The sequence below is a fragment of the Equus asinus genome, chromosome 17, assembly GCF_041296235.1.
Source record: "Equus asinus isolate D_3611 breed Donkey chromosome 17, EquAss-T2T_v2, whole genome shotgun sequence".
In the NCBI taxonomy this organism is placed as follows: Eukaryota; Metazoa; Chordata; class Mammalia; order Perissodactyla; family Equidae; genus Equus; species Equus asinus.
Window position 1 is genome coordinate 42780407 of NC_091806.1, and position 11527 is coordinate 42791933.

At 59.4% G+C, this 11527-nt stretch overlaps 1 protein-coding gene across 1 annotated transcript; it reads right to left on the bottom strand.

Annotated features, from left to right (window-relative positions):
- Positions 1-165: 165 nt before the first annotated feature.
- Positions 166-11137, bottom strand: PYGM (glycogen phosphorylase, muscle associated). Its single transcript, XM_014844910.3, has 20 exons — positions 10617-11137; positions 9470-9571; positions 9296-9374; positions 9106-9209; positions 8659-8790; positions 7278-7389; positions 7103-7185; positions 6539-6682; positions 6114-6206; positions 5728-5874; positions 5414-5577; positions 4986-5100; positions 4332-4433; positions 3909-4056; positions 3743-3801; positions 3490-3631; positions 2849-3056; positions 968-1102; positions 691-757; positions 166-577 (listed from the first exon to the last, which is right to left on the bottom strand). The coding sequence occupies exons 1-20, from the start codon at positions 10857-10859 to the stop codon at positions 428-430; spliced, it is 2529 nt and encodes an 842-aa protein (XP_014700396.1). The 5' UTR covers positions 10860-11137; the 3' UTR covers positions 166-427.
- Positions 11138-11527: the final 390 nt, after the last annotated feature.

The following is an 11527-nucleotide window of genomic DNA, read 5'->3' on the forward strand; positions in this document are numbered from 1 at the left end:
CCTGGAAGGGGGCTGGAGAGGCCTGCCCCGCCCCCTCTGGCTGCCCCCCTCTCCGAGGGGACGCACCTGCCGGGGGTGCGGGTAAGGCACGGTGACGGCGCAGCTGCTGCTGTGCCCGCCCAGAGCTAAAAATACTTCCCAACAGAGAGAGCAGGAAAGAGGCTCTCGAGGGGAATCGGTTTATTGGGGGGAGTGGGTGCAGTTGGTCAGACCCATAAATAGGAGGGAAAAGGGGGCCCCAGGACAGGATAGGAGCAGTGTCCTTAGGCACGCTGGACACTGGGGCTTCGAGGCTGGGGGGAAATGAGGGTTCCAGGAAGAGGCTTAGAGATCTAATTCCAGCACCTCACCCTCTGGATGAGGAGCTGGGGCTGGCCCAACGGACTGCGAACAGACTCGGGGCCGGTTTCGCGTCTGGTCTGGACGCTCAGATCTTCTCATCAGGGGCTGGCAGGCGCTGGCGAGTGGGCTCTACGCCCCAAATCTCCCGGGCATACTGGGCAATGGTGCGGTCGCTGGAGAACTTGCCCGAGGTGGCTATGTTCCGGATCACCATCCGCGTCCACTCTCTCGGGTTCTACAGGCCAAAAGGGAGCTCTGGGTTCACGCTGCCAGCGGGGTCCCCACCTTTCTTCTTATCCCAGCCAGGGCCACGAAAGCCCTGCCAATCCCTAGTCCAGGACCCCTCACCTTGTACAGGGCACTGACTTTCTCCTGGCATTTAATGTAGTCTTCATAATCTGCAAAGACTTTAAACCTGGAGGGGAATGGAGAGGCAGGAAGCTCCTTGAGGTCAAGGGCCAAGCCCATTCTGTCCCAGTCGACTTCTGGGGGCCTGGACAGTGATGACACTTCCAAAGGAGCCTGGCCCCAACTGCCCAGGACCCCTGTCCAGCCTCCCCGCCGCGCCCAAGCCCCGTTCAGCCTAGCAGCCCCACCCGTGAGGCTCCCTGGCCGGCCAGCTCACCGGTCGTGGTGCATGAGCATCTTGACGATGTCCTTGAACAGGTCGGGCTGTTTGGGGGAGAAGAAGCCGCTGCTCAGCTGCTCGATGATCTGCCGAAGCTCGGGAATTCGGTCGTAGTACTCCTGGGCGTTGTACCTGGGAGAAGAGCTGCTGTCAGCCGGGAGGTCCCAAGCACCAGCGTCAAAACCCGGGCCCAGCCTGCTGCCACCCTGCCTGGAGCTGCCACCCCACCCCCCAGGGTTCCTTCCCCGGAGGCCCTCTCCCCTTTCTGCTGAGTTTTCCAGCCTCCGGTGTGTGGATGAGGCACTGAGGCCTGGAGAGAGCAGAGGGGTGTCAGCGCCAAGGATCAAACCAGGCGCCCTTCCTCCCTGATACCACCACCGTCTCTAACCAGTGTGTTCCCACCGAGAATGGCTTTTCTCCCATCCCTGGCCTTGCCTTCAGGCTCCAGGAGGAGTCAACAGCTGCATCCTCAGAAACATCCGTAAACTCAGACTGCCCAGCCGAGCTCATCGCCTCCCTGGCACCAGCTTCCCTCTAGTCTTCCACTCTCTGAGGCAGCACAATGCATCCCTCGGCCACCCAGGCTCGAACCCTCCCCAAGGCCAGTCGCATCTCTTTCCTCCCCTCCCCTCTTCCAACCAGAAACCAAGGCCACCTCCTCAACAATGTCCCTAATCCCCAGCACTGGCCTGCTGCAGGCGACTCCCCCTGCCTGATGGTGTCAGCCCCCACACCGGTGCCCCACCTGCACTTTGACCCCTCCACTCTGGTCTCCATCATGCAGCCAAAATTGTCCTTCTGGAGCCTAGTTCTGCACGTGTCCGACCTTGCTCAGAACATTTCCCATCTCCCTCCTGTCCAAAGGACCGAGTCGGAACTTTCTAGTCAAGCCCCACAGGAGAAATTCCTTTCAATATTTAATGCCAGCTCTCATAAGCTGTTGGGGGGAGTGTAAACTGGTGCCAACTTTCTGGAAAGCAATATGGCAATATGTATCAAGAGTCTTAAGAATTCATACTTTTTGACTGAGAAATAGCCCTTTCTAATAATTATCTTAAGGAAATAATCAGAGATGTGGACATAGATGTAAAAGGTTGGTCATCACAGTGATATTTATACTAGTAAACGGGAGATCGACCGTGATGTCTAACCATGTGGAACTGGCTAAGTTACCACAGCATGTCCATAGGATGGAACCCTACACAAACATTTAAAATCTCTTGAAGACTATTTAATGACGTAGAAAATGCCTCCCCGATGTTAAGATATCAGGATTCAAAATTGTACATACATTATTCCCAACTGTCAAAAACTGCATATATACACACACACATAATTACGCAACGAAAAAGAGAACTGTGGTTTTAAATGTGGGTGATGAGACTATGGATGACAGTTATTCTATTCTTTGTGGTTTTGCATCTTTCCAATTAATGAGCATGTATTCTTTTTATGATAAGAAAAAAAAAGTCATATTTTAAAATAAATTTTTAAAAATGTAATGCCAGGAACATGTCTGCTCTGAAGAACTACATTTCTGACCACAAGCACAGTTGTAACTACTGTCCTCATATTTCCCTTTTCACCAGGGCCGCCAGGGAGCTAAGAATCTAATTTTACTTCCAATTCCAGAAATAATATAATTTCCTAGGACTGATATGATTTTCTCTTTCTTTGCCTTCAGTTCTACGCTACCTCTTTCTTTTCCCATTTCATTAAACCTTATTTGTTATAAGTTACCACGAAGGTTTTCCAGAATCCTGATGGCCATAACTAAAGACTTTGTGCAGCCTGGACTCCCAGCCCTAGCCTCCAGCAGCCACACTTCAGTGCCTCTTGCCCATGGACTGTGAACTTTGGAGCTCTTGACCCCCGTACCCTCTCTGGTCAAGCCTGTCCACGTCTTCCACCCGCATGCCGAAGATGAAGAAATTCTCCTCTCCCGCCTCCTCTGCCATCTCCACGTTGGCCCCGTCCATGGTGCCAATGGTCAGAGCCCCATTGAGCATGAATTTCATGTTGCCAGTGCCTGAGGCCTCCGTGCCCGCAGTGGAGATCTGCTCGGACAGGTCGGCAGCCGGGATCACTGTGGGGCGGCGGCAAGGGACAAACTCAGCTCCAGGAAGAGCCCCACTCCCGCTGGGAACTCTGGAGTCAGGCCGGCCCTCCAGGTAGCCAGATTCAGGGTCCCCTCCACCCCAGCCCGCCAGTCTTCACCAGCTGAGTCTCCCTCCCGCTGCCCCTCCCCCACACCTCTGGTTAATTCTTGAACGCCTGGGATCCAACCCACCCCCAGCCCCACTGTGTAACTTGAGGGGCACCAACAGGCCCATCTTTCCTGCAATTTCACCCTGTACTGCCTGAAATTCCACCATTAGGGGGACATCTTCATGATTGGAGCATTGTCCCCTCCAGATTCTTCCTTACGGTGCAAGTACCCCAGGAGGGGGTGACTAATACCTCGTTCTGGGCCTGAACTAATCAGAGCACCCCTAGGGTCCTCACTGGCAGCACCCGACCTTTCTCAGCCAGCGAGACTCGGTAGTTCTCCAGGAAGATCACGCGCAGGCGGTCTCCCACCACCGGGTCGTGGTTGACCACGTCTCCAATGGCTGTAATGAGTTTGATGATCATCTTGGCCATGTGGTACCCAGGCGCGGCCTGTGGGGCACAGCCAGGGGTCAGCTCTACAGCCCGGCGCCCCTACCCCCTCCCGTGCAACAGCCTGGACATCAAAGGCTGAGAGCCACGTTCTGTGGCCCAGCTTCTCACCTTCCCTCCAATCATCACAGTTCGAGGCACGAAAAATTTATTGGGCTCCTTCTTGATGCCTGTGCAGAAATAGAGGCTCGAGTGAGCCAGGTTCACTGGCCGGGCTGGAGCTCCTGACAGCACCGGTCCAGGGAGACCCAAGACATAGTGAAACCCCACCACTCACGATTGTACATGGTGATGACATGGAGGCAGTTGAGGAGCTGGCGTTTATATTCATGAATCCGCTTCACCTGGACGTCGAAGAGTGAGTTGGGGTTGATGTGGACTTTGTATTCCTTCTCCAGGTACGCAGAGAACTTTAACTTGTTTTCCTAAAGGCAGGGGACGGGGGGAGAGCTCACCAGTAGGCTCACTTGCCACCTCCATCCACTCCTGCGCCAGGGCAGACATTGCTAATCAATGTCAGCACTCTTCCAGTGAGGTCAGATGATGCCTTCCCACCATCGACTCCAGGCAACTTCTACCAAAGGTCTGAGGTTGCAGGAGAGATGAGCTCAATGGACCATTCCCGACCCAGACATCCGGTCCCTCTGGCACTCTCCACTCAGGCCCTGGCACAGGGGTCCCAGGTGGCAGCGCTTCTCACCTGCTTCACTTTGGCCACATCCCGGATAAAGGCTTCATCGTCCACGTAGGAGAGCAGTTTGCGCAGCTGGTCCAAGTCTGAGATGTATTCCTCCCCGATGCGCTGGCAGAAGATGGCTCTCCGTCAGGCCACGCCCCCCCTCCAGCATCCCTCACAGAGGGGGCCCTTGATGGGTCAGCCAAGCCCCGCCCACTGCAGACAGCTCCTCCCTCTCCAGACTCCCAGCTGGGCCGTGGTGGGTGTGCCTCGGTCTTCCTCTCTTCCTGGCCTTGAGATCTGCCGGCTGACCCCACCTGACCCCAGCAGGCCTTCCTCCTGGCCTTTTGCTCAGACAGGCAATGACCTCGAGGCCCTGCTCCCCATCTCTGCCCCCTGCCAGTCTCACTTCAGATGTGACCTGTTGATGACCCGCTCCATGAGACTGAGAACTCCACCAGGCTGAGCCTCAGGGCCAGGCCTCATGAGCCCAGGGCCCCTCAAGCAAGGAAGAAAATGGCTCCCCTCCTCCAGGCGCACGCGGGGCTTGGGGAACAGGGCGCGGGATGGATTTCAGCACCCCCCGGGGCACCCTCCAGCGAACCACCTGCACAACCACACCCAGCTGACCCCTGCAGTGACCCGTGTTGACCCCTTGGCCATCCAGTGACGTCTCACCTCAGCAATGACCTCTGCCAGCCCGGGGTTACACAGAACCAGCCAGCGCCGAGGGGTGATGCCGTTGGTCTTATTCTGGAACTTGTGAGGCTCCAGCTCATAGAAGTCCTTGAAGCTGCATGATGGGGTAGGGGGTCACCATTCACCCCTGCGGGAGGAAGCCTCCTCCCTGGGGCCCCTACCCCTGTTTCTTAATGAAAGGGGTCGGGGGTGGGGGGGGGTGCTGGGTGTAACAGGGGGTCACCTGGGGACAGGACTGTGCCGGATGGCAGGACTATGGTGCTTAAGGGCAGTGCTACCTGTGGAAGGGGCCAGGTGGGGGTGGCGTGAATGCCTGGCGCAGGGCAGTGGGGGGCGGACCTATAGTGACACAGGTTTGGAGTGGGCGGGGCGCAGCGGGAGGGCGGGGTCTGGGGGGCGGGTCTCACATGGTCTTCTTGAGGATCTCCGAGTGGATGCGAGCCACACCGTTGACGGCGTGCGACCCGGCGATGCACAGGTGGGCCATGTTGATGCGCTTCACCGCGCCCTCCTCCACCAGCGACATGCGCCGCAGCCGGTCGACGTCCCCGGGGAAGGCGGCTGCCACCCGCTGTGCCCGGAGAGCCCAGAGCTAGGACCGGTCCCCAGGAACCCGGGTCCCCAGCCCTGTACCCCCAAAGCCGTCCCCACTGAAGTCTCAGGATCCGGGCTGCACACTCCTTCCACGCCCGGCCCTCCAGGTCACGACCCCTGCACTCACATTAAGGAAGCGCTGGTTGATCTCGTAGATGATCTGGAGGTGTCGGGGCAGCAGCGTCTCGATGAGGTGCACCGGCCAGCGCTCCAGGGCCTCGGGCAGCACCGTGTGGTTGGTGTAGGCGCAGGTCCTCACTGTCACGTCCCATGCCTGACAGACAGCGTGGGGAGTCAGGACCCTGGGGTCTAAGCCCTATGGCTCTCTGTACACACTGAGCAGCCAGGAGCCTGGGCCCTGCCGCTGCGGTGCCAGCTTCTGGGACACCCGCCCTCTGGGCCTCACACTACCGTCTGTTGAGTGGGGGCTCCCCTCACAGCTTTCCACTCCCCAGACGTGGAAGGGAACCTGAGACAGAGAGGCAGGCAGGGGTGGAAGAGTCCTGAGCCCACCTTGTCCCACTCCAGCCGCTCCAGGTCCACCAGAATCCTCATCAGCTCAGGGATGGCCAAGGAGGGGTGAGTGTCATTGAGCTGGATGGCCACCTGTGGGGGACGGGGGTCAGGGAGTCAGTCCAGGCTCCAAATCAAGGCTATGGTCACTGTCCTTTGCCCCTTCAGAGTCCCCTCCAAGGGCCCCACATGGCTCTAAGGCCGAGCTGGGGGCAGAGGCCCTCACGAGGGCAGCTGTGGGGCAGAAGGAGGAAGCCCAGGTTATGTTCCTGTTGACTGAAGACCTCGAGCTTGCCACCCTCACACACCCACCCTGCCCCAGCCTCCACTTCCTCATCTGCACAATGGGTGGGTCAGGCTGAGGCTGGAGGGGAGAGGCGATCTTGCAGCATGACTGGAGGGCAGACCTCCCTTGGGCCCGGTACCTTATCCGGGAAGGCATCGAAGTTCGTGCGCACGGGGTCTCGACAGCCGAACTTGGAGGACTTGAAGCGGCGGATGATGTCCTGGAGCGTGGCAGCCACGACAAAGTACTCCTGCTTCAGCCGTAGCTCCTTGCCTTCGAAGAACTGGGGGCAGCGCAAGGCAGGACGCAGTCAAGGTGTGGGCGTGGCCTAATGCTGCTGTGGGCGTGGTCAGGAGAGACTCCACCCACACCAAGACCTCTGAGCCCGGAACTGTCCACACTTCCAGGACCCAGGGGGCTTTGCCACTCGACAAAGTAGCGATGTGGGACAGTGTCAGGACGGGGGCAACAAAGACCAAGAGTATTGTGGGCAGCGCCAGGGAACAGCTCTTCCAAGTGCCCCACCCTGACCTGCTGCACCCAGGACTCAGGCGTGCTCCCACTTAAAGAACTGGGGGAACAACAGGACACACAGGGGCCCCAACACACCCTGGGTGTGACTAGGGCACCAGTGAGTGTCCCTCCCTATCTCCGCCCTCTCCCAGCACTCAGGCTTCCTGCCCCCAGCCCAGTGGTGACATACGTTGTCATTGGGGTACAGGACGCGAGAGATGTTCTCGGCCAGGTTGCGGTCCAGTACAGCCTGAATGTAGCCACCAACGTTGACTGAGGGAGTGAAAGTGGGGACAGGGTCAGGCTTGGGTGGCGCAGGGGCTGGGGTGGGCGGGGGCTGCTCCCGACCAGCGAGCTGAACTCACAGTCCTTGAGGTTGAAGTCATTGGGGGCCTTGGCAGACCACAGGCGCATGGTGTTGACGAAGTTGTTGCGGTAGCCAGGCACGGGCGTGTCGTAGGGCATGGCCAACACCACCTGCAGGGCGCCCGGTGCAGGGTCAGGAGCCGGGCATCACCGTGTCTGACTTGGGGGGCCCTGAGAGCTGGGACTCCAGGCTTCCTCCCTGCACCCCGCTAACTCCCAACCTCAGGTTCTTGTCCGACTCTGGGTGACCCAGAGCAAACCCGTCAGCCTCTCTGGACCTCATCCGTAAAGAGAGGACGCCCCAGTGTCTCCCCATGCCCCCGGCCCCGCCTTGCCGGGCTGTGGTGAGGATTCTGGGAGGAGGCAATGGGGAGCCCAGAGCCCAAGGTGGGGCTCTGTTGGCGACCACTCTGCAGGGACGGGGATGAGCTGGCCCATCTGGCCTGAGCACAACCTAGCGGACACTCTGGACTCCTGAAAAGGCTCAGGGACCCCAGGGCCCAGAAGAAGGGGTCACGGAGGTCAAGTCCATCAAAGGCTTATGCCTGGTTAATTAGCACTGACTGAGGCTGGCCCCACCCCCCACAATTAGCAGACATCAATAATTATTGCCAACAACTGCCTGCCACCCCGGGGCCAGGGGCACATCACTCCTCCAAGGGGTGTCGCCTCCCTCCCCAACACCAAGTAGCCCCTGACTGGAGCAGGAAGCTGTAGCTCAGAGATGGAAGGGCCTAGCCCAAGAGCACACAGCCGGGCAGGCAGCCCGAGCCCCTGCTGGCCCTTAGCGTGGATGAGAGCGGAACAAATGCCCAATTCTGAAAGCCTAGCAGTTTCTGTGAAGCCATCTGGAGGCCGATGACCTGCAGCTGCAGCAGGAGGACTGACTGAGCCGGGGCTGGCTTCAGGCTCCCTCTCACTTGCTGCATGACCTTGAACAAGTCACTTCCCCTCTCAAGGCTTTAATTCTCCCTAACCCCCAATGTTCCCCTTTCTGGGCTGTAGCTTTGCTTCCCATCAAGACCCCAAGTCAGACGTGGGGGAGAGGCAAGGCACCGTGATTATTCTTTGATGAGTCTTGTGGGGTGGAGAGGCGCCAGGGCAGGGCAGGGGAATTGGTGGAGCAGGGCAGCCTCTCTCCTCCCAGGCTCTGCGCTTGGCCTGGCTCCCTGTGACCCTGTCTCCAGCCTCTCCTGGCTCCAGCGGTGTGACTTCCAGCAAGTCACTTAACCTCTCTGAGTCTCAGTGTCCTCCGTTGTAAAATAGCGCCCGGTCCAGGAGCCTCCAGGCTCTCTCCCTATACCTCCCTGTTTCTTCTAGGCTCCTGCTCCCCACCTCCCTCCCACTGGGTCCTCCCCCATTCCCTGGCTTTGCCCTCACCTGTGTGTCCACCCACTCGACCCCGTGGCTGGTGTGCTCCACGTGGCCATAGAAGTGCACAGGCAGCATGAACTCAGGCCGGGCCTTCTCCCAGGGGTTGCCATAGCGAAGCCAGTCATCGGCCTCCTCCATCTGAGCCCACGGCAGGTCAGGGAGAAAGGAAGGCAGCGTCAGACCCCAGCTCACACCACGGCGGCAGTGGGTAGGGCAGGGGCAGTGGCCGTGGCGCGTCCTATACGGGGTGTAAATTAACAGCTCTGGAGTGGGCCCCGGTCTGGTGTGATGCCCACTGGGACATGGTGTGTGTATGGGAGTCTGAGCAGTTCCACGGGCTGCTTTCCACCCAGGCTGGGGCTGGGTCTGGACCTATCCAGAGATGGATGACCAAATGGGGGTCCTCGCCATCATGACTGGGCCCCCACAAGGTGAGGGCCCGCAGCTGCTCACCTGCCAGCCCCCGCAGATCTTCTGGTTAAAAATCCCAAACTCATAGCGGATCCCGTAGCCATAGGCAGCGAGGCCCAGCGTTGCCATGGAGTCCAGAAAGCAGGCTAGGGGTGTGCAGGAGGGTGGTGTGAGGGACCCAGCACAAAGGAGGCCCTCTGCCCACCCCACCCCTGCCGCCCTGCCCACTCACCCGCCAGCCGGCCCAAGCCTCCATTGCCCAGGCCTGCATCTTCCTCGATTTCCTCCAGCTCTTCCATGTCCAGGCCCAGCTAGAGAGGGGAGGGTGAGCCGTGATCAAGGCCAAGGGCCAGCGGGCAAATCCCCCAGTCCCTAAGGCCGAGCCCACCTCCACGCCCCCCCACACCTGGTAGGTGGCCTCATCACAGGCGTTCTCCAAGGCCAGGTTCACCATGGTGTTCTGTAGCGTCCGGCCTATGTAGAACTCCAGAGACAGGTAGTAGATCCTCTGTCGGGAGAGACAGACGGGCAGGGGAGAGTGGTCAGGGCTGCCCAGCTGGGCCTGCACCTCGTACCCCTCCTGCCCCACTTCTAGGCCCCGGCATGTTCCAACCCTAGCTCCGTTTTTTTTTTTTCTCCCCATCTTAGGTTTTGGGACTCAACAGGTAAGGTTCCCGTTCCAGCATTTCCTCTGACTTTGGACAAATGCCTTTTCCTCTCTGAGCCTCAGTTTCCTCATGTGGAAAATGGGGCTGGCCATATCTACCTCAGGGCTTGAGGCACTTGGGGGAGGTGGGAACCCCTTCCATCGCACACAAGCTTCCCAACAGCCCATCAGGGAGTCAAAATGGAGGGAAGCACCGCCAGGTGCTCCTCAAGATGGAAAGGCCAAGGCCCGGAGAAAAAAGTCGTTTGCTCAAGGTCACACAATGACTCGCAGCTAGAATCAGCTACCTCCCATCCTTGCAGTGCCCAGGTCCCCTTGGCCCTCAAGCCTCAGCCCAAGAAGGGGGCAGAGAGGCACAAGGATCCAGGATGCTGATGGGGCCTGGTCTCCTGGTTTCCTGGATCCCCTCCCTGCCACGCCCACTGCCCCTCCTCCACCCCTGCCAGGAGTGTCAGGTTGCTGACATTTACCAATGACCCCAAGAGATACTTGATCCTGCTGCCCCAGATGCACACCACCCACCGCACAGGCAGACCACACACACATTCAATGACGCGTCCTTCTACTTGGGGTCCGACTGAGGCCACAGGGGTCTTCCTGCCCACCTGCAGCCCCTCCTACTCTCTGAGTAGGGGCTGGGCCTTTGCAACCAGCTCGCCTGACCTGAACCCCCTGAGCTGCCCCCGCCCCAAGTTACTCCCCCAGGATTGCCCCAGCACCCATGGCACCTGGCACCCCTGGATCCTCCAACCTCAGGAACCCGGAGGGACTCTTTGTTTTGCTGCAGAAAGCCCTGACCCCAGGAAGGGGCTGCCACTTGTCAAGATCTCCCAGCCCTGTGGTGTGCCCCTAGCCGGTTCCCCACCCGGGGCGCCCCAAGCAGCACCTTGGGGTCCTTCTCATAGTAGTGCTGCTGCGTGCGGATCCAGCGGCCCACCAGGTGGTCGCGCACAGTGTGGGCCAGCGCGAAGTAGTAGTCTCGCGGGGTGGCCACATTGCGGTCTTTTACGAGGGTGAAATGGAGGTGCCGGTTGAAGTTCTTCTTCAGCTCAGTGACATTCTCCACGCCGGCCAAGCCGCGCACGCTGATTTGCTTTCTCTTCTCCTGGTCTGTCAGGGGCCGGGACATGGCTGTGGGAGGGCGGCCGGACGGATGGGTGGACAGGGGGCCTCAGCAGTGCCTCCAGCCAGGGAGTGGAGATCCCCAGCTGCCTGGGGATTTAAAGCCAGGCTCCAGGCAGCATGCCCCACCTCCCCGCTCGCTCAAGGGGAGGGTCTTGGCCTGGCAGCTCAGGGAGCTATTTTGGGGGCGAGGGGAGGAGAGGAGAGAGGGGCAGGGAGAACTGGCGAGCTCCACACAGGCGAGGCCCGGCCCATCCTGGCTTGCTCACAGCCCTGTGCTGACCCATTTCCTCCAGGCCTCGCACACTGGGGTCTTCTGTCTTTCGTCTCCGCCTTTTGTAGGCAGAACGCTCGCTTGAAAGGCCTGAGGCTTGACTGGAGCCAATGGGCTGATTCTGGCTAAGAGGTTGCCCTGAGCTGGGCCCTTTTCCTGGGGTACAGCTGCAGGATGGGGCCCAATCGTGGGCTCTCAATCAGGGCTCCTTGGAGAGGCCGAGGGGGCTGTCAAGGGGACACAGGTGTCAGGAGGCCCAGCCGCCAGATGAGCAGCTTGCCTTCTGTTTTAGGTATTTGCCCAGAGACCGCAAACCACAGGCTGGATGACCCCCAGGGTAGGGCCACCAGGGAAGCTGCACTTGCTGGGGAGGCAACACGTTGTGGCAAGAGGGACCAGGA

Bases quoted from the DNA above. Each gene is read 5' to 3' on its own strand.
- PYGM (XM_014844910.3), bottom strand. From the start codon at position 10,859: ATGTCCCGGCCCCTGACAGACCAGGAGAAGAGAAAGCAAATCAGCGTG. The intron at 6,207-6,538 runs GTACCGGGCCCA...CGTCCCCCACAG, and splicing joins TCGATGCCTTCCCGGATAAG to GTGGCCATCCAGCTCAATGA. The intron at 5,101-5,413 runs GTGAGACCCGCC...CCCATCATGCAG, and splicing joins GAGATCCTCAAGAAGACCAT to CTTCAAGGACTTCTATGAGC.